The sequence below is a fragment of the Ptiloglossa arizonensis genome, chromosome 1 (assembly GCF_051014685.1).
Source record: "Ptiloglossa arizonensis isolate GNS036 chromosome 1, iyPtiAriz1_principal, whole genome shotgun sequence".
In the NCBI taxonomy this organism is placed as follows: Eukaryota; Metazoa; Arthropoda; class Insecta; order Hymenoptera; family Colletidae; genus Ptiloglossa; species Ptiloglossa arizonensis.
This window is the reverse complement of record NC_135048.1, coordinates 23862377-23890248: the sequence shown is the minus strand read 5'-3', so window position 1 is coordinate 23890248 and position 27872 is coordinate 23862377. Positions and strand designations below refer to the sequence as shown.

General features: G+C 41.7%; 1 protein-coding gene and 1 long non-coding RNA gene across 2 annotated transcripts in view; one reads left to right on the top strand and one right to left on the bottom strand.

Moving 5' to 3' along the window:
- LOC143146770 (uncharacterized) overlaps positions 1–27872 on the top strand; it is a 272791-nt gene that overhangs the window by 3115 nt on the left and 241804 nt on the right. The window contains exon 2 of the mRNA XM_076311413.1: positions 3968–4023. Within this exon, the coding sequence (XP_076167528.1) occupies positions 3991–4023 (33 nt within the window). The 5' untranslated portion in view covers positions 3968–3990. The remainder of the gene's footprint in view (positions 1–3967; positions 4024–27872) is intronic.
- On the bottom strand, positions 1154–23431 carry LOC143146789 (uncharacterized). The gene is made up of 3 exons (XR_012992080.1): positions 23019–23431; positions 22797–22901; positions 1154–1701 (listed from the first exon to the last, which is right to left on the bottom strand). It is a non-coding gene; the product is annotated as an uncharacterized LOC143146789 (long non-coding RNA).

Genomic DNA, 27872 nt, shown 5'->3' with positions numbered 1-27872 from the left:
CGGCGGGCACCATTTATTCAACCTGTCGTATACTTTGCTTGACAGTCCCGTACTGTGTTTCAGCGCGGTAATAACTCTTTTCCGTCCGAAATGCCGCAGGAACGTTAGGACGGGAACGTACCCACGAAATTACGACGATTAGCCCGCGCGATTCGCTTAAGCTTCGAGAGGGGACCGCTTGCCCGGATCGAAAAACGAAACACACAAAATCGACCCTTAAGATCTTCCCAACGCTCTCACCTGCAATGCTTCGTGTATCCTTGAAGGCTGCGCGAGATTCGCTCGCTTTAGAAACATCGCGTATTCTCCGGGAATATGTTGCCGATCGCGGGACTGCCGACTGCCGCGATTCGGTCGCAATACGCGACGCTCACCGGTGACCGTCAATTCGTACAACGTTCACCGTAATCGTACAAACTAACAAGTAATGATATACTTGCACGATAATTTAAACGAATTATTTCCTAAATTTTTCGTAACGTTTTCGCGCGTGGTTTTCAAACTTGAATCGAATAATCTAAATTAAAAAAAAAAAAAATGAATATTTATAAATAACATATTGAACGAACAAAAGTATCACACGTGTCTAGATAAGTTGAAATATAAAACAAAAAACAGTCAGATTGAACAAATATAGTATTGCAATAGAAATACAATGAAAAAGTTTTGTTCTTTTATTATACTGAATTATTCGGAAAGTCATTTCGTTTTTTTTTTTTTGGTGAAAATGAAACACGATTATTGTAGAGTGTATAACCATTTTATTGAATTATATATTCTCCATTTCGGGAAAACAAAACGACTTTCCGAACAACTGAGTATAATAAAAGGTAATGCAGAGTAAAAAGTACGAACAAAACGGTACAAGGTAAAAAAGATTGCACAGGGTGTTTCGCAATAAATCCCTCACAATTTCCCCGATCGAGATCAATGAAAAACCAGTCAGTTTAAAGTTCGTCGAGTAATAGCTCGTTATCTGTAGACCATCGTTGCGATTCGACGTAGAACTTATCGCGGAACGAATCGGTAGGTTCACGGCTCCTATTACTCGCAACCTTTGCCGCGATTAGACCGTTTTATACGAGTGGGATCGTCGAACGCAGAGGAGCCGCGCTGATTGAGATCAAAGTTCCTTCGAGAATCCTTTCGCGACGCCCTCGCGGCTCGTTCGCGCGGGGCTTCCCTCGAGACTAATTGCGTCTCGAATAAATTTCATTTGTGGAAAAGTTTCCACGTGGCTAAAAGCCGAGGCTTTGGTTGCTTGATTATCGCGACGAAGTTACGAAAGTTCACCGTCCGATGGGCAACGCGTTGCTGCTTTGTCGTTCCCGAAGTACCTCACCGTGTCGCGAACGGTATCGGTCGCGCTCGGCCAAGAATCCACCGGCTCCTAATTAAATCTTCACGAACGTTACGCGGTTCTGCCGACCACGCCGCATGCACCGAACTAATTTCCGCCGCGCGAGTTCAATTTTCCGTTAATTAACAGCCGGTCTCGGTGAATTTTAACCGTGCGCCGGCTCGACGTTTCCGCGTGTAGCCAATGGTCGTTGCACTCGTAGCTTCGCTAATTGAAGTTTCGTCGTTGACTTCGGGTGGCGTTCGGACAATTTTTTTTTTTTCTTTTTTTTTTTCATCGAAACGTTGATTTTTTCTTCGTTTTGCACTTTTTCGAAGAATCGAAGTTTGTCGGAGATAGGCCTGGAATAGAGCGGAATTTTAGAAATACACGTGTACGATTTGTGAGCGAATTATGTATGTATTTGATTAATTGTACCAGTGAATATACTAGTACTGGACATTTTTATTGTGTAGATATTTTAATTTGCCAAAAAGTAGAAGAAACAAATATAGTTTTGAACCAAATATATACCATAGTAATGGTAATTTTTATTGTATAGATATTTTAATTTACCAAAAAGTAGAAGAAACAAATGTAGTTTTGTTTATATACGAGTAATATAAATATATACTAGTGTATACTAGTAATGGAAATTTTTATTGTATAGATATTTCAATTTACCAAAAAGTAAAAGAAACAAATATACTTGTGTTTATATACGAGTAATATAAATATATACTAGTGTATACTAGTATTGGAAATTTTTATTGTATAGATATTTTAATTTACCAAAAAGTAGAAGAAACAAATGTAGTTTTGTTTATATACGAGTAATATAAATATATACTAGTGTATACTAGTAATGGAAATTTGTATTGTATAGATATTTCAATTTACCAAAAAGTGAAAGAAACAAATATAGTTTTGTTTATATACGAGTAATATAAATATACTAGTGTATACTAGTATTGGAAATTTTTATTGTATAGATATTTTAATTTACCAAAAAGTAAAAGAAACAAATATAGTTCTGTTTATATTCGAGTTGAAAATCTTGTCTCGATGAAAGAGAATATTTCATTAACCTACATTGCACAAGGTATGTCCTATTAGTTTTCGCGCAGTTCTAGTTACTTTTAAACAGAAAAAAAATTCCAAACTACTTTTGACCCGAAACGCCAGTGTACCCTCTTAAGGGATTACTCCCCCCTAAACGAGTTAAAAGTGAGTTTATCATCTCGGAAGCTACATCTTTGAAACAGATTTACAAGTTTTTACACGATAGCGAAAACAATATTAAAAAAAACTCTCCCTTGTAAGACGAATCGTGTTACAACTTCAACAATACCATCCTCTCGTCCCGACAAATTCAATATTTTCCTTCCCGGACCACGATCGTTGATAACACACAAACGATAACAAACACGATGTTTTACTCTTTGGGGTATAGCTTGTTAAAAAATTGAAATAAAAAATTAAATTTACTCCGTACAAGTTGCACGCCGAGTCCGTTAATATTCCTTCATCTTCAACACTAAAATTACCAACGATGAACGTTTTACTATTTATATCACACTTCATACGTATCTTCGAAGTTAGACGGGGAAAGGACAAATTAATTTACGAGTACCATTAGATGTCTATTTTGATAATCGCCCACGAATATTGTACGCAGACAAGGTCGATAATCGTGTAATCTAAAAAACGTTTAAAACGAGTCAAATTGACCCTTTCGGTAGTTCGAGTGCAAAACATTCGATCGATCAATTTTTCACTTGTCCCGAATCGTTTCACGCGTTTAGCAACAGTTTCTCGAAGAGCGAACGAGAAACATCGATTCCTCTGTCTCGCACCGCGAAGTAGTTGCGGTAGAGATAGTTTTACAATTCTTCTCCCGGGCTATAAATACACGTGTTGGCTACACGTAGCGGTGTTCGAAAAGCTCGATTCCACGGCGTTACGCTCCAGACGCTCATTCACGCGTTTTCTCAGAGCGGTTGCGCAACCGTTCGCCGTTGCGAAACCTTTACTAGCTCAGACACACCGGTGTCTTTGAATAATTCATCGACGGGGAAATATGGCCGGGGCAGTCGTTGACACCTTCGATCGGGGGAACGACATGCCCCGAGTCGGTCCGTCGGTCGCGGTCGCGTTAATTAACGGTCGTGGTCGTGGTCGTCCGTGATCCCGCGAACGAGGAAATCGGTCGACGTAACGGACGGTCGGTAACGGCCGCGATACGGTGAAAAGTGGGGGAAAATGGTGAATGATACTCCCGCGGCTCGTGCAACCAGTTCGTCGTTTTCCGTTTCCAGTTAGCTCCCTCGCCACTTCCGTCTATCGCATTTGTTGTTCACTCGAGTGTAACGATTGCCCTGAATCCCCCACCACCGCCATCGCCACCGACACCCCACCCCCACCCCCCTCCCCTTCTCCGGCTGTCCCGCGATCGAGCAGAAACGAAACACGCCCGTGAAACGTCGCTCGCTACCGTGCCCGGTCGCGTCGTCGCTGAAATTTTACGACACGGATTACGGAAGCGCCTTACGCTGCGCTCCTCCGTACCTCGTCGATTACGTAACCGCAATAAATGATTCCTTCTTCTTTTCTCTCTCTCTTCCGCAGGGGGACGCACCGACAGAGATGGCATGAGGGACGGTTCCGGCAACGTTGCCGAGGTGGTGAGTACCAACCCTATTGTTATTTACGCGCGGTACGATCGCCCGTAGGAACACGCTACGGACGAGTAACACCGATCGGATCGTTAATATGTGAACGGTGTACGAGGATTACTTTCTCTGGATATTCTCCTCGCGACTAGACACCGATAACGTTCGTACGAAATGTTTTCTCTCGCACCAACGCGTGTCGTGACATTTTTTGAACATCGATTCGACGGTACGTGCTCATTGGTGAACTTTCTACCGTGGAATCTTTATTTAGCAAATATTCGACGTTCAGTTTTTCGGGTAGCGCTGCTTTGGGAGGAATCGAGTAGGGGGCGCGAGTATTGTGTTCTCTCTTGTCGCGTGTGTTGTTTTATTTTTAATAGAGCTCCGCGTCGGAGATCCAAGGACGCGGGTATAATTCTTTTTGTAGATTATCGGGAATTTTGCACGGTGGGAGAGCACACGTTTCGTACGAATGATTTTTCTGTACGAGAGATTTGGAAATGTTAAGATTCGTGCAAATCTTTATCATAAATGTAATGATATATTCTCGAGATGCCTCATATGTCGCGTAATAGGCTCTCGAGTGCTTTATAAATTCAAAGTGGAATTTTGGATCGAATAATTTCCGAAAATACGTCTCGTAACATCTTATGTGGACAATTTTATATAATAATAGCGCTAATAAGAGATCGTGGCGCGTTGTTATTAACACGAGTACACTTTCTATCGAAAACTGTACTCTTCGACGAACAACACGAGAGTCTGCATTACTGTAACAGCGATAATAAGAAATTGTAACGCGCTATTATCGCACGATAGACTTTCTCTGGAAACTATACCAACCCCAATGAAAAATACGAAATAGATAGCAGACGCGCACATTGTGCTCTGTATATTCAGACGATTATAAGAAATTGTCACGAGAGTAACTTTCGCGAACAACATTTTTATCACCTCTGCGCTGGCCAGACTTTTCTGAACTTGCGTATGCATACTTGTTTCTTATGAGTGAGGAAGATTCAGCGATGTACATACCGGGTGACTCGAGAATCATTATAAATCCTAGGAATACTTCGTCGAGAAAAATTCTTATCTCGGATATGTCGAAACTTTTCAACTTGGATAAGTACCAATATTATAATAATATTATATCTAATATTATATCTAATATTATATCTAATATTATATCTAATATTATATCTAATATTATATCTAATATTATATCTAATATTATATCTAATATTATATCTAATATTATATCTAATATTATATCTAATATTATATCTAATATTATATCTAATATTATATCTAATATTATATCTAATATTATATCTAATATTGTAACTAATATTAGACACACGTAATATTAAACACACTCAACGGCAGTGAAATTTTCAAAATTTTCAAAATTCGTTCAATAACAATATTCGATTTCCATCTAAAAAAAAAAGAAAACTATACTCTCCGTTTCGAAAATAATCTCAATCTAGAGATTATTTTCCGAGAGAAAACCAAGGTGAGAAAATTCGAAAAATCCGTCAAACGCGATCAGAAAGAAAAATATAATATAAAATATAATATAAAAATAAAATATATTGTGCGCAAGATAACCGGTAAAAGATTCAACGAATCATTCGACCAACTAGAATGAAAAAAAAAAACGAGAAAAAAGAACGAATCAATTTTCCAATTAGGTGCATCCTGCGCGATTAAACATTGCGATTCTCAGCTCGATGGATTCAACAGGGGTTGGGTGATACTCTAAAGCGTTCCCCGTTTTCGTGTTCAAGGAGGGAGGGCCCCAATTTTTTCTCGCGAGGTCTCTTTCGCGAACTTGCTCGGTTCACGGTGGTTCTTCCACATTGGCATTCGCCTCGAGTTCCTTGGACCTTTGTGAGCGTGAATAGGGCTTCTCGCGAGCCAGCCTGGCGCAGGGTACGGCGAGTAGCTACGCAAAGTATTTTCGAAAGCCCCGCGGCTGTTGGCGCCAGGAAGTAGGCTACCGGGTTAATACATGGCGGCGAGAGCCGGAGAGAAACGACAAGCGTGAGAAGGACGAGCAGAAAAAACCGAGAGAAATTTCTAAAAGATCGAGCTGACTTTTTGCCACGGGAAGATCTCTGAACGTTGTCGTTCGGTGAATCACGATGACCGGAAACGAGGGAAGATACTGGTTTCACGGTTTCTTGACGTCGAGGATGGTCGGATTGGTGTTAAAAACGCCTTGAAACCGGGGAAATCCGAGTGTCGAATTATTGTAATCTCGCGATTTAATTTTTCGTAACTTACGAATCTGTGTAAGCTAACCGTGGAGAATTTTATTAGGTTGTTTGGAAAATCATTTCGTTTTCCAAAATGGAGAATATGTAATTTAGTAAAATGTTTATACGGGTTTCATGGTTTCTTGACACCGAGGATGGTCGGATTGGTGTTAAAAACGCCTTGAAACCGGGGAAATCCGAGTGTCGAATTATTGTAATCTCGCGATTTAATTTTTCGTAACTTACGAATCTTTGTAAGCTAACCGTGGAGAATTTTATTAGGTTGTTTGAAAAATCATTTCGTTTTCCAAAATGGAGAATATGTAATTTAGTAAAATGTTTATACGGGTTTCATGGTTTCTTGACACCGAGGATGGTCGGATTGGTGTTAAAAACACCTTGAAACCGGGGAAATCCGAGTGTCGAATTATTGTAATCTCGCGATTCAGTTTTTCGTAACTTAGGAATCTGTGTAAACAAACGGTAGAGAATTTTATTAGGTTGTTTGGAAAGTTACTTCGTTTTCCAAAATGGAGAAAATGTAATTTAGTAAAATGTTTATACGTTCTAAAAGAATTGTGATTCATTTTCACCGAAAAAAACGAAATTCCGAATAACCTAGATAGAGAATCGTCTACGAAAGTGAGAATGTTTACGTAGCTGGTGTTTATTAATATTTAGGAATATCGAGTATATCACGTATCCGTATACGAGTGTATTAGAGCACATGGAAGGTTAATTTATTAAACAGGAAGGATAAGAACTCGTCGTTTGTAATCGGCCTTGTTCTTGATCCGAAGATCTCTGTCCTTGATCGTATCGTGATATTTACATTAGCATAAATTATATTATAATCTCATTCACCGTGGCACGAGATACGATCGATCATGTTCGTTTTTTATTACGCGTGAATTGGCGTTTGCGATCGATTCGGATTCCGCGAGTCAGGTAGACATTTTGGTACTTTAACCCTTTGGACTCGAGAGGAGATCCTCGATCGTCACCTAATTAAGTGTACTGTTTTCAATTCGGGGAAACTCCGTGGTTTTGAATTCAAATTGGACATTTAAATATTACGTTCTTCTACAGTGTAAACGCGTGTATGTGAAGTATATAAAAAATGTTCAATTATAGATTAATTTTACGACTTGAAGGATTTTCTCGAGGCGTCGGTTTTTGGTAGCAAACAAGCCTCGAGTGCAAAAGAACTTTGAATTTTGTTAATCTAATTAAAACGTAGGCAGTTTGTATCAAACTGCCAAACTTAGAATTGATTTTTTTTTCAATTACGAGCAAATATCGTTTTCTTATTTTGGACGTATAAGTGATGCATACAAATTTGTTTAATCTAATCAAAAAGTAGGCAATCTGTATCAGACTGCCAAACTCAGAATTGATTTTTTTTCAATTACGAGCGAATACTATTTTCTTATATTGGACGTATAAGTGATGCATACAAATTTGTTTAATCTAATCAAAAAGTAGGCAATCTGTACCAGACTGCCAAACTCAGAATTGATTTTTTTTCAATTACGAGCGAATACTATTTTCTTATATTGGACGTATAAGTGATGCATACAAATTTGTTTAATCTAATTAAAAAGTAGGTAATCTATGTCAGGCAATAGCGTAGAATGTTCTCCGGTGGAGAGTTTATTAGACCCCCCATGCCTTCTTAAGGGTTAAAGATCCATCTTGCGAGTCGGTTCACCGTGGATCGGTTAGCAGTGGACGTAGCAGAAATAAAAGCATCGTAATCGACCCAACCATACGCTGTAAAGCTGCGTTGAATCGATGAAATCACGGCGCCTGTTCCCTCGTCGTCTGACCTTGGCGGGATCCAGTGAAAAGTAAACCGAGAAATATGGAAGGGGAGACGCGTTTGGGTTCAACATACTTGCTGGATGAGTGTCACCCAGATTCGCAGTGTGCCGTACGTGCATAAAATGGGGTAGAATTGTTCGTGTCGAATCGATAACGTTCGAATTTATTTATTTATTCTACGCCGACGCTGTAAACATAACGAGATTCAATTACGGAAATCGATCTCGCCGATCAGCGCGGTGGCCAGCTTACGCAAATCGGATCCAAAGGACGCGCAATTTTCCCTAAATACCGTTCGAGTACTTCGGACACGCTCGAGTACTCGAACGGTATTCGAATTACGTTCATTGAATATTCGAATCGCCCGAGTATCGATACTTGTCCGTTACTAACGAGTCCGAATCGTTCTCGTCGTACCGAAACGATCTTGACAATTTTCGTTCTGTTCTCTGAACGTTTCACTCTCGTCTTAACGTTCCACGATACTCCACGAGCGGTCCACGATTCGTAATTTAAATTTCAAAGCGCAACGAAAAAGTTCGTACACGGTACGCGAAGTTTCACGGTTGCGTCGCATCCCCGGAATTTCCTCGCGACTCCTTCCCCCCACCACTCCTCGTCCTCGTCGTCGTCGTGTCCCCCCGAGAGTAGCCGAATCGTTCCACGAACTAAAACGCGCGAAGTTGCCGGGTCTGGCGCGCGCCACGACGTCGAGAAGGTTAAGCGTTTTTACGAACTCCTCTGACCCGGTAACTCGGCGAACTTGCTCGTAGAATCGTTCCGCTACGCCTACGATTCTCTTCCGGAGGGGCACGGTGAACGCAGCCTACAAATAGAGGCGGTCGGAAGTGACCCGAACTTGAACGTGGCACCGAAAGTTTCTCCAACAATCGCACCGAGCGGTCTGCTCTATTTAATCGGCCGTAGGAGGGCCATTGTCGGCACAGACCGTTTGAAGACGCCGCGCGCCACGCCGGTTGGGTTTCCCTTCCATCTTCTAATCTGTCGGAGAAGTTGGCAGTGATCTTGCCGCCGGTTCTACCCTAATTTCAATTAAAACCAGATCACGGTGACGAGCTCGATTCGCTGACGCTGCCGAACAAATTACGGGCGAATAGTTGCGTACCGTTTGTCGAAGTTCGGGGGAACGATTGGGAAATGAAATTTATCGATCGGGAAGACAATTTAGTCGCAAGTACTGTTGATGAGAAGTTTGTAAGCAATAAGACTGGAGGATAAAAAAGATGTAATAAAATTCGGAGATGAAAAAAATATGTAATAAGATTCGGAGGTAAAAGTATATAAGATTTGAAGATAAAAGTATATAAGATTTGAAGATAAAAATATACAAGATTTGAAGATAAAAATATATAAGATTTAAAGATAAAAATATACAAGATTTGTAGATAAAAATATGTATAATAAGATTTGATCGTAGATAAAAATATATAAGATTCGAAGATAAAAATATGTAAGATTTGAAGATAAAAATATACAAGATTTGTAGATAAAAATATGTATAATAAGATTCGAAGATAAAAGATATATAGTAAGACTTGAAGATAAAACAGTATACAAGATAAAAAATATTTTTCGGGGTGTCTAAATTATAAAAGTATCGAGAATTATTTCATTAAAACGGAAAGAATATTTTTGCAATCTCTTCGTGGATTTGAATTATAAAAATATTAAAAATTAAAATACCACGCTCGATTGTAAAGTTCGATTGTAACATTTTACAGATCGCTCTTCACACCGTTATATCTTATCTATTTCACAATCGAGAATTTTGAAGTGGTAACAAAAATATAGCTCTATTCCAATTTCAACTAAACTAGATGACGAGCTCGATTCGCTGACGCTGGCGAGTGGTGAATTTCGGGCGAATAATTACATCTCGCTTGTCGAAGTTCGGGCGAATGTATAATATCGGGGAATTAAATTATCGATCCTGGGGCGAATATAGTTGTACAATTGGTCGGGTTTCGGAAATATTTTTCATAGAGTCTGCATTTCAAAAATATCGAAAGAATCTTTCTAACCTCTTCTTGAATTCTAATAATCAAAATATCGAAAATTTATACACCTTGTTTAATTACAAAAGATTCTTTGCACAGCTTCCTTCTATCTTTTACATAGTTGAAAAATTTAAAAGAGTCAGAGAAGCATGGATGAAAGCTTATCCTTGTCTGTTCAACCAATCGTACAACCACATGTACGACCAACAAATTATCAACGAACAATAAACGGCAAAAAATGATCGGTATATTATACGTGCAATTTATTTGCACGAAAAGGGAATAATTATCCGATGGTGGACCGATTATACTCAATTTACGAGAATTCGAAACAGTAACGATACAATCTCGTACGTACGAAACTTTCGAAAGAAGCAACCCTCTTCTTCCGAGATTATACTTTTCAACGCGTTCGTGACTCCCCGGACAGAGGAGTTCGATAAACCCAGAAACACCGCCATTACACGATATTGCGTTTATCTGATCCACCGGATCCCGTAAAACTGTGCACGGTCGGGAATATTTAATCGCAGTTGCAACAGAAACGACAAACGCGTCCCGCGTAGAAATAAATATGCGCGATAAATACGCAGAACGTTCCCTCTCTCTGCCCCTCCCTCGTAACAGCAGGCCCCCGGGGGGCAGAGGGGAGCCGGTTGTTTGCAGCGACAATTGTTGCAATCTCGATCGGACAACTCGATAATTCGACACACCGTGCCTCCTCGTTTTAATCGTTCGACAAATTTCCAACCGAGCACGAGCCACCGGGCGTGTTCCAATTAATTTTCGCTCGATGGAGTGCAATGAGCAGGTCGGTGGAGTCCTTTTCATCCTGTTACAACGGAGTCCCGGTAATCAGGACCCGAAATGGACCTGAAACGAACACTGGGGAAAATTGGCGTATCTTTTGTATCTCGAATGTACGCTCGAAAATAGAACACTGGGAAAAATCGGTGTATCTTTTTTATCTCGAATGTACGTTCGAAAATAGGTTTCATTTTTTTTTTAAATTTGTGACTTTGAGGATTAATGATCGAACGAGACATTTTGGGGAATATTTTGCACGATCCTAGAACGATGAGATGGAGTGCAACGAGCAGGTCGGTGGAGTTCTTTTTATTCTGTTACAATGGAGTTCTTGTAATCAGGACCCGAAATGAACCTGAAACTGTGGGATTATGGAATTGTTTGGCACAAGAGAAAATGTAAATAGGACGTTTATTTTTAGATAAATATAATACAGTCGTGCAGTGGAGTATGGTTATGAACAAGTGGGTAGATTGTAACGATCACGTCGGCACACCAACGGAAAAAATAGGAAAGCCGGTATCGAGCTCATCCACCATTCCTCGACTTCTCAAGTACTGCATGGTTCAATGTCGTTGTATTCCAACAGAAACGAACACTAGGGAAAATTGGTGTATTTCTTTTTATCTCGAATGTACGTTCCAAAATTGGTTTCATTTTTTTTTTTTTAAATTCGCGACTTCGAGGATAAACAATCGAACGAGATATTTTGAGGAATATTTTACACGATCCTAGAACGATGAGATGGAGTGCAACGAGCAGGTCGATACAACCTTACAACCTTTTCATCCTTACAACGGAATTCTTGTAATCAGGATCCGAAATGGACCTGAAACGAACACTGGGGAAAATTTGCATATTTTTTTTTATCTCGAATGTACATTCGAAAATAGGTTTCATTTTTTTTAATCTTTAATTCGCAACTTCGAGGATTAATGATCGAACGAGACATTTCGGGGAATATTTTACACGATTCGCGACGATGAGATGGAGTAATATGTAATATCCTCATTTTTATTTATAATCTACTAGCTCCCCTCTTTACCACTACACTTATCATCGCTATTGGCTGTTTTCGATCTTCTAACGAATATCTGGTCTACTGTCTGTTCGTGAGAAAAAGACCAACGATTGGAGTGTAACGAACAGATCGGTGAAGTCCTTTTCATACTGTTACAACAAAGTCCTGGTAATCAGGACCCGAAACGAACCTGAAACGAACACTGGGGAAATGGCGTATTTTTTTTATCTCGAATGTACATTCGAAAATAGCTTTCATTTTTTTTTTTTAAATTCGCGACTTCGAGGATAAATAATCGAACGAGAAATTTCGAGGAATATTTTCCACGATTCTAGAACGATGAGATTCGATTATCGAGAACGAGATTCCGAGATGAAATTATGTTCGCGGTTGAATTTTTCCAAATTCGTAGCCTCGTCCGGTTGTCAGTGTCTCGTAGAATACATTATACGAAACGTGACGGTGTAAATGAACGATTAAAAATCGGAATTGAAGGCGAAAGCCGAGGTCACGGGATTCGACCTCGGGTTCTGTGCTTACGAAGCAGCCGCTCCTTGCACTTAGCGCACCTTCGCGAGTACTTAGACTGTAGGATTTTTTACGATTCGACACTTCGCGGTCTGAGGGCGAGCCGGACTCGGAACGCTTTCGTCGTTTCGCTCGTTAGGCGAGCTGCATTCGAGAGACTCGTAAATCGCACTACGGTTACTTTAAAAATACAACCCTCTCGATAACGACAATTAAACGCGTGTGAAAAATATCCAGAAAAAAATTCTTCTCGGTCTTTTTTTTTCCTGCAGAGCGATTATACCGAAAGAGACTCGAATTATACGAATAATAAACTCGTTTTGTGTAAATAAAACGTTTTTCAAGGTATGATGAGTTTGAAGATTTTACAAATATTAATAATATATGGCGTTCATTGCATCAAGGTCGAGAACACTTTTACACATTTTACAGGACAATCCTTCGAATACGTTCCACCGTATCGTCTTGCAAGCGTAATAGCACCGATCGGTATGATTCGCTCGGTGTGCTCCGACCGCAAAGGGTTAAATATCAATTAATCGGCCGGAATATTCTACAGAGTATTAAGGATTGAAACTCCTGGTCCACCTCGAAATTTCATTAAAATCCCAGTGGCACGAATCCTCACTGGTCGTTTCATAGAGTGCAACTAAATACCGGGCTTAAAGACCTACACGTTGCACGGTATACTCGGTGGAAGAAATATTGGGTGGCCCGTGGTTCGAGCTACAGTCGTGCCAAAAATAAATCGAAAACGTTGAAGCGAAAAGTTATCCCGTACGGCGCCCCATTGTCGGGGAAATTAATTTCAATGGTACTTTCACGGGTCGGTGGATCGGTCTCGGGTCTGCGCACAACGTGCAAAGTTAATGGAAAAGAAAATTACAAAAATACTGAAACAATCGATAACTCGACTTACAAACGATCCTTTCGTTTCTACGAATTGTAGCGAGATTCGTCGAATCGAGTTTCAATACTCCCGAATCGGTTTCGACCGAGATTTTCTTGAAAGCGGGGTGTCGCGCGAGAGACGCGTTTTTCGTGTTTTCGAATCATTTTCGCCACGAGGAATCGACTCTCGTAACCTCGATTCGTTTTCGTACGCGGGATCGGCACCGAGATCGATTACGGGACACCCTGTACAGCGAGAGAACCGGCAACATTTGAGGTCATAAAGCTGCGCGAGACAGCCCGCGTATCGCTGTTGCACGCGTAATAACACGGCTGTATTAATCGACGCGTTTTAAAGTACCTCCGTATTCGGCGCTCGATAGACCGTGCACGATTAACGGCGCTAAATTAATTATCGGATCCGTTCGCGGTGGCGTACGTGTGCAAGCAGCTAACGGTCCTTGCAAACGTTGAGCACATGGCCCCTGTAATTTCTGTTCGAACGTAGAGGGGGGCAGGGGTGGGTAGGGGGCACGGAAAGAACGTTCGCCGATCGTGGAATTCCGAATTCGGACGTGGGACGAGACGGATTCTCGTTGTACTGTTCGTTCGCGAGAAAAAGGCCGACGAGTGTTGTGTCTTCATTTTTTTTTTTTATATTATACGTAGTATACTAGCTCCCTTATTTACTATTACACGTATCGTCGCTATTGGCTGCTTTCGATTTTTTAACAGATTTCTCATGTACTGTTCGTTCGAGAGAAGAAGGACGACGAGTGTAATATCCCCATTTTTGTTTATAATCTGTTAGCTTTTATCTTTACCGTTACACACAGCGTTGTTATTAGTTGCTTTCAATTTTCTACTGCTTGTATATGTACTGTCTATCCGCGAGAAGAAGGCTGACGAGTGTTATATCTCCATTTTTGTTCACATGTAGTCTACTAGCTCTTTTCTTTACCACGTATCGTTATTATTGGCTGCTTTCGATCTTCTAATGGACTCCCGATGTACTGTTCGTTTGCGAAAAAGAGACATGTACTGTCTGTCCGCGAGAAGAAGGCCGACGAGTGTAATATCCCCACTTTTGTTTATATTCTACTATCTCCTCTCTTTACTATTACACGTATCGTCGCTATTGGCTGCTTTCAATTTTCTACAGGTAGTATATGTACTGTCCGTCCGCGAGAAGAAGGCTGACGAGTGTAATATCACCACTTTTGTTTATATTCTACTACCTCCTCTCTTTACTATTACACGTATCATCGTTATTGACTGCTTTCAATTTTTTACAGCTACCATATGTACTGTCCGTCCGTGAGAAGAAGGCCAACGAGTGTAATATCCCCATTTTTATTTATAATCTACTAGCTCCCCTCTCTACCACTACACTTATCATCGCTATTGGCTGTTTTCGATCTTCTAACGAACTTCTGGTGTACTGTCTGTTCGTGAGAAAAAGACCAACGAGTGTAATATCCCCATTTTTATTTATAGTCTATTGGCTTCCCTCTTTACCACTACACTTATCCTCGCTATTGGCTGTTTTCGATCTTCTAACGAACTTCTGGTGTACTGTCTGTTCGTGAGAAAAAGGCCAACGAGTGTAATATCCCCATTTTTATTTATAATCTACTAGCTCTCCCCTCTCTACCGCCACACACAGCGTTGCTATTAGCTGCTTTCAATTTTCTACAGTTAGCATATGTACTATCCATCGACGAGAAGAAGGTCGACGTGTCAAGCGACGCGATTGGTAGTACACGAGAACCATTTCCGCCAATCGTACACCGCGACTGAGATCACTGGTGCGTATAGGCGTGGTTGATCCGCTACGACCAATCGCACCCGTGTTCCTTCCGCTGACCATTTTCCCATAAACGCACGGTACATCGAGAACTTTCGATTGCATCGGTACTTCTCCGCGCGAGTGCAACATGGACGCGCGCGATTGGGCCGAGCGGATATCCGCGAATCCCGGCCCGTAGTTGGAGAATAATGGAGCGAAATTCACTGTTCGCGGTATACTGCGTCGATAACCCGTTGCCACCACCGAGCAATTAATCGAACGACATTATCGAAATCAATTCACCGCGTCGACAGATTGTGGCCGGTTGAAATATTTAACGGAAATAAATTAAATTTCCCCGGCGTCCCGAGTGCCGCCATTATCTTGTAACGAGTTCGAATATTCGTCGAAAGTTTCGATCTCGTTAAATCGGATTTCAAGAAAAGTTTCAATCTTTCGATATCGACGGGTTCTCCGAGCAAATTTAATAGCTAGAGGGGGGAGAAGAACGAGATTTTCCCCGGTCTCATCGGTCCGGCGCGCGGTGAAACCTTCCACGGCCGTTATCACGCGTGCGTGACATCGTACACGCGGTATCGTCGGAGCGCATACCTTGTAACGTTTTTTTTTTATTTTTTATATCGTTTTCATCGACCGAAACTACGCGCACGCTTGTACTGACATTTTATTAACCCCCCAGTGCACATATTTTTTTTTCGATATTCATCCACTGGTACGAATAGTATTGCAAAGGAAATTATTTGTTCCATTTATTTGTGGATTTATCGAAGTAGAGCTAATTGAAACGAACTGGCTCGAGAATAAAGAAAAAGTCGATTAAACATTATCCTTCGTGAGTAATTAAAATTTCACAGAATATTATTCCACATTAACGTACAAATATAATTTACTAACGTTCTCGAGCACCAACCCCTTGACTCTTAAAAATCCACTGATCCGAAACATTACATTTTCATTGGTCGTGAATAATTAATCCTTCAATGTCTCTGAAACAAATTTTCCTTTCTTGTCAAGTCACGTTGAGAATCACTTTTTGAAAAGTTTCATTTCACTCTACTCCAAGGTACAATATAAAAAACTTGAAACGGTCGGTACCGACCCCCATAGAATTTACGATCATACGAGACTGTCCGCGTTCGTTCATAGAATTTTTTCCCCCCTTTCCATCAATTCAACCCAAAATAGAGAACGATCAATTTCTTGGGAAACGTACCATTGTTCCAGTTCCGTAAATTCCGTTAATCGTGCCTCCCCGACAATGGCGGTTTCGTTCCAACCCCGGCGAAAGGCGGCGTTTACATTATGTAGGTTAACGTTTCAAGTAACCAACCGCCACTAAGAAGCGTATCAAACGTTCACCGTGGCGAGTCACACGGGTTTGTGTATTTTGGACGGTCGACCGAGTCTCTGACAGAGGATCGTACGTTAAAGGGTTAAATCGTGCGCATACATTCCCCGAACAGGAATCGCGGACTATCCTTCGAGCACGAGCTGGCACGGTGTCGCGGAACAAAAAGTGGGGCTGGCTCACCGTACAATAAACGACGGGGTATAATGAAAGTTTGCGTAACTGAAGTGTCTCTCCACTTTGTAACAACGATCGCACCGAGTGACGAGGAAAGATCGGATCTGGCTAGGTATCGAGCAAACGCAATTACCGGCCAGAGATTAAACAACGAGGTCTTTAATTAGCCCTCCTCCCCAGCCTGTATAAATTCTCTATCACGGAGCCAGGTTATTGTTCGAATCGTGCAAACAACAACGCGCGAGATTCCGCGATGACAGAGGGTGGGTTGGTAGTGAACAGCGATGCAAATGATGTACGAGCATGGGACGTATTCTAGCGTGTCGGTACGATGCTTGACCCAATGTTTTGCCGTCGATCCTGACTAATGACGTCTGCTCAGACGGTAAACGCATTACGCGGGACGGTCATCGAGGATGTATCGCGTTAACGTCGATGAAAACTGGCGGGGAACCGAGATTTATGAACCCCTCCGAGGAGCAATACCGTTGCACCGAGATATCGTTACGGAGAGTACGTATTTCTCGGATAGAGAGGAGCGTAACGCTCAACACGAGCTCTGCTAACCGTTAAACCTATCATCTTTTTATACGTCTTCGAGAACGGTGACTGACCTGGGTCACTGGATATCGAGCTGTCCGAATCTACGCCCGGAGATGATTTGCGAGCACGTGTTAATTGAACGTCTTCTTGCGACTGTTCCGTATCCTTTGACTTCTTTTTTTTTATACATCACCCTTGTGCGCATATGGGAGTGACGGAGTGCCTTTCGCTCGCGCTGAGTGGGTTAGGTCTGGGGGGATAGGAGACGCGGGCTTTTTCTCTCGGGCGATGTTATTGTTATTTGATTTCCACACGGTTTGGATTTGGGGTTCGAGGTCGATGGGTTTTGGAGAGTAGGTACATTCTCGAGGATAATGACCGGGTAGCGATCATCTTGCGTCAACGGGGCGAGTAGGTTCAAAAGTGAGCCTAGGTGAGAATGTTAGAGATTGAGAAATTGGACAGTCTTTAGGATTTTTTTTTAAGAGCAATACGTGATCTATTAAAATGAAATTTTGTGAGTTTATTGGTACACTTAAGAGAACGTTACATGAATTTTTTCGCGTGATTTGCTATAACAGTAGAATAGTTATTAATAATGTTCTCTATAGAGTCACAGTACTCGGTGATCGAAATTGTTAGCTGCTGGTACTTGGAAACGGAAAATAGGATTACTGTTCCATTTGTACGCTCTCGCGAGTAAGTTCCAAGTTGAATGATTCAAGATCGAAAGAAGAACAAATTTTCTTTTTTTTATAGAATTTTTGGTAGTTTAGGAAGAGAGTATTCAAAATATTCGGTCGATTCTCGCACGTATGGGACCTGTCTGCACGTTTACTTTGCACGTGGTTGAAATTACAAGATCGGTCGGTGAATTGGTTCGCGAGGAATCGTGGTCGCCAGGTTAAACAATGGACCACTTAAGGATTACGAGACACTGGACACGGTCCGGGCGAAAAACAAGGCGACGAGCCGCGGAAAACTTGGACAACTCCTTACCCACGTTTCAACGTACTTCGTGTTGCACGCGTTGGTACCGTTTCACGCGTTTCCAGTTAGGAGAACTAGATTAAGAGCCCTTGGACAACTTCCAGGGCGCAGCGGTGAACAGCGACGGTCGATGGGACGGGTTTCTATTCGCGGAAGAAAACAGTTGTTCCAGTCCACACTGTTTTACGCTCATCGGTGTATGGGAACCGTTCCCAGGCCTAAGTTAGCAATGGCGCCCATAGGCTAGGACCTGTTTATCACCGATACACGCGAATCTTGATTTCCACCGATAAATGAATTCGTCGACTCTTTGGACCGGAACAACCGACTCGTGTGAACTCTCCACTGGTGCTAAGTTCTGTATTCTCTACCAGTAGTTAATCGAACAGAATTTATTTCTGAATAAAACAGAAAAGTGAGAAAGATAAGTAGAAAATGGAATAATGAATTTGTCGACTCTTTGGATTGGAACCACTGACTCGTGTGAACTCTCTACTGGTCCTAAGTTCTGTTTCTCTATCGGTAGTTAATCGAACAGAAGTAAAATTTTCGGTGGTAGTTGATATAGTAATAATTCGGTGGTATTTGATATAGTAATAATTCTGAACTGACTCGTGCGAACTCTCTACTAGTCCTAAGTTCTGTATTTTCTATCAGTAGTTAATTGAACAAAAATAAAATTTTCGGTGGTATTTGATATAGTAATAATTCTGTATAAAACAGAAGAGTCAGAAAGATAAGTAGAAACCGGAATAATGAATTCGTCGACTCTTTGGATTGGAATAACTGACTCCTGTTAACTCTCTACTGGTACTAACAATAAGTTCTGTATTCTCTACCAGTAGTTAATTCAACAGAAGTAAAATTTTCGGTGGTATTTGATATAGTAATAATTCTGTGTAAAATAGAAGAGTCAGAAAAATAAGTAGAAAACGGAATAATCGTACGATTAAATTTTACGAGCGAGACGTGAGTTTGTATAATAACAAAATTTAATTGGACCATAGTTTTCCGCCTGTGGGGCTCCGATGTCACGCAAAATTCTTCGTTAATTCGCTAGTTTCGAACTATCCGTAATATCATTTTCAGGGTATGGCTCCGCGCGCGATACGGCGAATAGTTTGAAATTACTTCGGGGCTTGGCGAAAGTTTTTAAATCGAAAAAATTGGAACATTCGAAACAACGAAATTAATTCCTCGTTTTTTTGCGAGGATTGCGTTACGATCGAAAGATTCCACGGTCCTCTCGAGTGAATCGTTGAAACAATCGTTGAAACAATCGTGGAGGAAACGACACAACCGTTCCATGAACGAAAATTATTTTCTACACTTTCATAAAGCAAAAAAAAAAAAGAAAAAAAGAAGCGTAACGTAACTCCGTTCCGCTAAAAAGAAAATTAAAACTTCCAGCTAATCGATCGCCCTGCCGATTAACCACCCTTGCGCGACGAGAAACCTGCAAGTGCAACTCACTGGAACGAGCCGTGGTTTTTTCGCGACCTGTGCGCGTAGAAAAACTCTCGTCGAAAATACGTCTCGTCGGTTGGCTAATCATTCGCCAATTATCGATAAATTAGAAGCATCTGGACGTTGATGTTCGGTTTCTAAACGCGAACAAGTTCCGCGGATCGATGGACGAATAGCCGCAAAACCCAACCCCTCGTCTGGACGAGCGAGGGAGCGAGTTAGAGCGAGTCAGAGCGAGTCGCGTCGCTCCGGCGTAGGAGAAGTTTTTTCTGGTTGCGCGCCGGTTATTATAAATTCTCATTGATTAGAGCGGCCGTAAACAGGTTTATGACGTACAAACGACCGGACGCGACCTCGGCGCCGAAGAACGAGGATTTACGACCCCGTCGGTCTGTGCTCGCGCGATTGATGCGCGACGAGGAAATCGCGACGAGTCGCGAGCGGATCGCGGCGCGCACGGCACGCGGCTTTCTTTTGACGGAAGTCGAGCACGTTCCGCGAACCTAGCCAGGTTTCCAGGAGGCCAGTGTCGCGGCCACGACGCGAACGCGTTCTACCACCAAGGATCGTGCGCGCCAGTGAACGCTCGCGAATCGCCCGCGCTCGCTAACGGTAGCTCCGCGATCCGCGAACGACTTTTCTTTCGACCGTGAACGCGGTTACGTTTCTCACCGCACGAATTTCTCAATTTTTGTATCGTGCGCGTTGGTTTAAGACAAAAAAAAAATTCTTTCCCTCGGGATGGATTGTTCGTGCGAAAATAAAGAGAAAAGTCCTTTACCGTTTTTCGATCGGAAGCTCCGTTACCGAGATACGAGCGATCGAAATTTACGCCGGTGAGTCTTTCCGGCGCCATTGCATCCCGATCAGCTGATGCGCGCTCACGCGCGCGGTGGAACTTTGAACGCTTGTATCTCGGTAACGAAGCCTCGGATCGCGAAACGGTAAAGGACTTTTCGATTCGTATTCACGCGAGGAACATTCTCTCGAGAAAAGATTCCACGTTTTCGTCGACGGTCGGTAGATTTCTAAGCATCATCAAAGTTCAAATCAAATTGCATGGATCGAAAGTGAAGAAAATATTTGCCGTTAAATGCAGTGCGTGTCAGATCGCTCTCAGAGCTCGAGATTGACGATAAAGATTCCTAGCAATCTCGAGAGTATTTCTACATTCTGTGTAGAAGATAATATCACAACTGCCTCCTAGTGAATCAACGATCCAGAAAACGGAGTGGGGGGTAGGTGAACGGTTCCTTGACGGTGACCTTGGGCAGTCGGAATTTTCTCCCTGGACCCTCTACACCGTTCTCTGGTGCCTTCTTCCGCTTTCGACGAATTTCACCGGCGGTTCACCAACCGTTTGAACATCCACGCGATCGAAACTACTCGATCTGCAAAACACGAGGACTCGCGAGTGGCGCGCCGTGGGGGTCGCAGCGAGCACAGTGAATCGTTTATGCGAACTTTTTCCGTCGTTTTGCGATCTCCTGAACGATACCACGCGCAGAGAGAACGGTTTTTCCGCGGCGTGGCTCGGTAACGCCGCGTTTCGTTCGATCGTACGGTCGATTCATCTATTGGCTCCTCCTCGCCCTCGCCGCGTCGTTTATCATTCCGCAAAGTCATCCGACTCACTTCACCGAGGAGTGATGTTGTTTTAAGTAGTTGGCGCGCAGAGGGTCAATTGACTTTTTTCGTCGCCCCGAGTGTCCGACCCTCTCCTCCGTGGAAGTGGCTACAATTTAAATGCCCTCTCTCCGGGCTGTTGGCCGTGCAGAGGGGCTGGAGTGGGTTACACGAGGTAGGAAAGGGTGACTAGGTTTCCTTCCTTCCCCTATGGGTCGTGTCACTTTGGAGTTCTCGTTCGATCGGTCGCGCTCAGACGGTTCTCGCTCGAGGCACTTTTAAGGCATCCTTTCTAAGTGGCTTTTATTCGACGTCGCAAAGTTTCAGGCGTTCCTCTCCGCTTTAAAATACGAGCCAAAGGGAAACGTTGTCCTCCGCGTCTCTCTGATATTCTCGCGACACATTTCGCGAGCCGTTATCTTCCACGAACGATTCCCCGGGAGATTTACTTCCCTCGTTATTTACGAGATAGATCCAACGACTGCAACGCGAAAGAACCGTAAAGGGAAGAAGAGGCGAATCAAGACACTGATAACGTATCGCCTTAACAACCTTCGGATAAGAATTCGAGCGCAGGACATCGACTATTGTTACCTAGCGTCCGGGTCCTGTTCACTGCTAGATCAAATTCAGCCCAGTCAGGATTTCCACTGTATGTTTCACGACCGTTGCAATTGTGCACGGATCCCGAGACTCGGTGATTTCTGCCGCGCAACATCCCCACTGTTCCAGCTTGTGTTTCCTGTTCGCTCGTTCTACACGCGCCAATCGCTTCCGTCGAAGCGGTGAGTAACCGACGCGAAGATTCTCGCGATTTGGAAATCGCTTTACCGAGGAACGACACCGCGAACCGAGTCTCTTGAACAACGTTCGGATCGTGAGTCGTTCGTACAATTAGTCGTCGATTTACACGGATACCAAGGTGGACTGAAACGATCGTTCACAAATACGTTCAAATCCATTCGAAACACGTGGACGAAGGAAAAAACGTTAACGTTTGGAATCTTAAGTTTCACGAGAGACGTAACGTTTGGACATCGACGAGAATAGCGAAGGACGCGTCGCATTTGTACCTATTTATCTCGAGGTAGCATTAGAGCAGTACTTTGGAGAGAATTAGCACAACTTATAAGAAGATACACAGCTGTGTCCCCCTGGAGATTTTAATGATATTTGGAGCACGAATCTACAGCAATGACGATGTTCTGTAGAATATTGTTCCAACGTGTAGTCTACAGGAACGATGATGTTCTATAGAACATGGTTTCACAGCTGAGATTAATTTTAAACTTTTTGTGGGAAAGTGTACGAGGCAAGGGATCGGAGAATTTGCTTTGTAAGTGGGAGGTCTCCAGGTTGTTTCTCAATTTTTAATTTGAATACTTTTAATTCGAAACTGCAATATTGGGTAACGGGGCAACCAAATGGAGGTATCCAGCTTGTGCTCTATATACACGATGTATGTACTCACCTAATACGTTTCTTTGCAAAATGATTAAAGTTAAATAGTTTTGTGTTTCTCGTCTCAATTGTAGCGTGGTATTCTGCACAGTGTTATTACGTGAACTCTACGAACCTGGAAAAATTGCATAAACAGTGTTCAGACGATCTTGTAAATTATTTCTTATCGTCTAGACGTATTTAACATGTTGCAACATGTGTACATCGCATTCCTACGACACGGTTGACTCACTTCTAGACTCGTCCCTTCAAACATCGTAAAAATCTCCGGGGAACACAGCTGTGGGTTATTAAACTCGAGTTTCCATAGCTGAGAAAAGGTAGCTGCATCCTTATTTTTGCTTGCACTGGCTGCAACTTTCATGAACCGTGGTTGAGGTTCCTTGTCGAACGTTTCTTATCGTACAAGAATACTCGATCTATTCCTAACACGTGTATATCGTGTTTCTGTAATACGGTACAATGCATGCTCCGAGTGTTTAAGTCTAGAAAGTATCTCGACTCGGAGGAAGAGAATCCTTAGGGGTTAGACTCGGAGAAAAAGAGATTGTTCTAAATACATATCCTCCTTTATTATTCTCTTTACTAAACGGTTAAACAACCGTACAGATCATCACTTCTGCCCTACTTGTATAAATTAGAAACGAGAAACTCATATTTAGACACGAAACCACACCGAAGAGAAAACTTACAAATTTACAAATCGATCTAAATGGAAGAGAAGATTTACCAATTTACTAACCAATCTGAATAGAAGCTAAGATTTACCAATTTACAAATCGAACTGAACCAAAGAATAGACACTAAATAATTAACAAATCAAACTAAACAAAGAAAAGATACTAAATTTACAAATCGAACTAAATTAAAAAGTAGACACTAAAAAATTTACAAATCCAACTAATCCAAAGAAAAGACACTAGATTTACAAACTGTACTAAATGAAAGAGTAGACACTAAACAATTTTAAAATCAAACTAAATCAAAGAAAAGACACTAAACAAAACAAATTAACTAAACTAAAGAAAAGGTACTGAATTTACAAATCAAACTAAATCAAAGAGTGGACACTAAACAATTTACAAATCAAATTAATCCAAAGAAAAGACACTAAATTTACAAATCAAACTAAATTAAAAAGTAGACACTAAACAAATTTAAAAATCAAACTAACCCAAAGAAAAGACACTAAATTTATAAATCAAATTAAATCGTAGATTGGACACTAAACAATTTAAAAATCAAACTAAATCAAAGAAAAGACACCAAACAAAACAATTTCGCAAAACTGTAAATCAATGGCGTCTCTCGCTAATACCGAATAGGAAACAAACGATTCCATTGTTCCATGGTACTACTCAGACCTACTTATCCCACTCCTCGCAGCACCTACTTAACGAAATAAGCGCGTTCAACAAGGGATGGGTTCGAGACTATGGTCACTTCTCTCCTAACGACGAATCCACGGATCCGACACCCCTTTTGTCCCCCTTTCGAAACACAAAATTGTATTCACCGCGAGAACGCACAATGTCACGAGAAAGATCGTTCTCCGTTTAGAATTCCGTGCGCGCGAGCTGTACGCGCGAGCTGTACGCGCTATAAGCGAATCGGTCGCGATATTCGCCCGGAACGAAGTAAACGTCGCGCGAGAATCGAATCACGGACCCGGCGTTATCCGCGGGCCTTTCGTCATTGGCCGCCCCCATGAATCATAATCAGCCGCCAGAACTCCTCTCGTAATTCAATCCCGCGTTACGTATGATGAACGATAACGGACGAGGACACGGGACAACAACCAACCAACCGACCGACCAACCGACCAACCACCCATCGAGTGCACCGACGCCACGGTTGGACGTGTTATTGTCGCTCAATTAGGCGAGGCGACGCGGGCCCCGTGCAATGGCGTAGCCATCGTCAACCTACATACTTTCGCGCACCTTTGACCCCGTCGTTTCCCTGTTTTCCTCTCCCCTCCAACCTTTCCTCTTCTTGTTCCTCACGGCTCGCTCTCTCTAATCGGCTTTCACGCGAACCACCTGGTGAATTTGTTGCGAATTCAGCGCGAACGATGCGCTCGCGCGAACGAACCCCGTTTACGGTCGAGTCGATTCTACTCGTCCCCGTGTTTCGGAATTCTGCGTCCGTCGTCGTGTCGTAGCTCGTGGGGAACGAGAGAGTGAGAAGGAGGGGGGTTCCCTGCGCGACCTGGGGCACGCGGGGGAGGGACTCGAGCGATTTAAGCGCGCGAGCGAACGCTTAAGTGCGCTTCGAGCGCGTCCGCGGAATAATATCGCGCGAGTCGCGACTCGATCTAACGGGTGTTGCTCTAATTTTCACATCGGTCGTTTCTTTGTTCGGTATCATTCACGAGTAAGTAGTACACTCGTTTTTCGACTTACGAATGACGGCTTCCGCAATGTGATCGATGATGGCGCGATCGATTGCACAAGCGCGTGATCGATTCGAAGCGTGCAAGATTTTGATGTATATGTATACATCGGGTTGTTCGGAAAGTAATTTCGTTCTCCAAAGTGGAGTATATATGATTTAGTAAAATGTTTATATATTTTAAAAAAATCGTGTTTCATTTTCGCCAAAAAAAAAAAAATGAAATGACTTTTCGAATTACCAAATGTTTGACGAAAAATGTAAAATATTGAGACGGTTTTTAAAATTTTCTTACGACATTTTTTCGTTGTAAGTGAGAAGGGGTGTAAGTTAGAAGTTACTGTCCGAGCATCCTGCTTTCTGACATTGGAATATTGTTATTGAATATTTGGATGTGTAATTTGATATTAATTGTTACACGAAGATGGAACGGGTATTGGGAACTTTTGATGGGAAGTATTTCATGGTAAATAGTATTCGAGAAACTATAGAGAGAATTTTTATGTTTCAATATGGAGTCCGCGGTTAGGGGTTAGAAACAAATTTTGCAATTTTTCTTTTTTCTTCTTCTTCAGATCTATTCGTGAGTCAAAAATCGATAACCTGAAGAATCGAACTTTTGCGTTAGGTTTTGTTTATTCTAAAAACAGAAGTTTCACCAGAGTACCCCCCTATAAGTTACAAACGAGTTTCCATATTTTTCGGTGTAATAATTTCTCTACGAAAATTCTCTCAGAGATGTACTTCCTAAGGAACAAAAATACATTCGTAACACTCGTTTTACCGAATAAATCACAATCGTTATTTCCGCGAAAGATTCTATTTTACGACTTACATAAACAACGCGTAACCTTGTTTAGTTACGTAACGATTATCGGTACACCCTGTATATTATAACCGGGAGGTAAATATTTGATCTCGGTGAACGAGCAATTTACGAGCGGATTGTTCGCGAAATTAGACGTCGAGATATAAAATAATCGTGGAATGGGACTCGATGACAAAGAAGAAGAGGGATCGGTGAAAGCAAGATGGCGTCCACGCGATCGAGTTCCGGCGAAAATTTTTGCCGTTGATTGTCCGCCGGGCACGGAACACCGGTAAGATTTACGAGGCGCAGGAAGAGGAAGCAACGGCTCTGGAGGTTTCTTTTAATTAAAGAGAGGGTGGCACTTTTCGAGCACCCCTTGGACGATAATCCGAGCCGTACATTCGCGCGTAGTTATGCGATGAGTCGCCGTCCTCCAGAGCTCCAACGTTTACCCGAGCCTGCTTTATTTGCCGATCTCGCAACTGCCGTATTAAACTTGCCTACGTGTAACCGTGTTTCCTCGTCGACGTTTCAGCTCCGCGTTTGCAAAGTTTTTGGGAACCCTACCTTCGCGTTACACCGAATTCTTGAAAACGGTGGTACGACCATTTTGAGCTAAATTGCACGGTGGAACGTCGTACCGTGAGATCGAAACGAGGCGTGAAACACAAAAATTGTTTTGACACAAAAATGGTTTTGACACATCAGTGGTTTTTGCACAAAAATGGTTTTGACACATAAATGGTTTTGACACAAAAATGATTTTGACACATAAATGGTTTTGACACATAAATGGTTTTTACACAAAAATGGTTTTGACACAAAATGGTTTTGACACAAAAATGGTTTTGACACATAAATGGTTTTTACACAAAAATGGTTTTGACACATAAATGGTTTTGACACAAAAATGGTGTTGACACAAAAATGGTTTTGACACAAAAATAATTTTGACACAAAAATGGTTTTGACACAAAAATGGTTTTGACACATAAATGGTTTTGACACAAAAATGGTTTTGACACATAAATGGTTTTGACACATAAATGGTTTTGACACAAAAATGGTTTTGAAAATAAAACCCACTTTACCACTTTCTATAAACACGTGGAAAAGAGTTAACTGATCGCTTTTCGCGTTTATGTTTGCGATAGATGTACTTTAACGTTGTATTCTGGATTTGATTGTTCGGAAAGTGATTTCGTTTTTCAAAATGGAGAATATATAATTTAATAAAATGATTATACATTATAAAAAAATTGTGTTTCACTTCCACCGAAAAAAACGAAATTACTTTCCGAACAACCCAATATAACGCTTGGTTTATTTTCGAATAGAATTTAGAGTAGTGTGACGAGTAGGATAGCATTTCGTTGATTGACAATTTGTGGTTCAGAACTGTTGGTATCGATCTGTTTGCAGCGGTGGTTTTTAATAAATATGTACTTTTATGCTTTTTCCATTGTGAAAGAATACTATGACACTTCAACTTTGAATAACTGTAAATATACGAACGAGTCGATAGATTTACATGAAATTTTATTTATGTTCATCGAACAGTAGCATTATCTTTAGAAAAATATAATAATGAACTTAATAGCGCCATTTCTTATCAAAGGAATAAACTTATTGTACAAGCTATTATATACTGTAGGAAAATAATAGGATAAGAGTTATCTTTAGGTTTGGCTTTTTTATTTTAGCTAAAGATGAAATAGCAAGTTCGAAGATTCGAACTAATAATAGAATGAGGTTATAGATTTGGAGTAGGATTTTAGGAAACAATTTGGGGTGAGGTTCTGTTATAAAAAATAAATGTTAGAATACAACAATGTGCATAACGCTCGATGAAATTGAAAACGATAAAATTGGTTTGGGGTA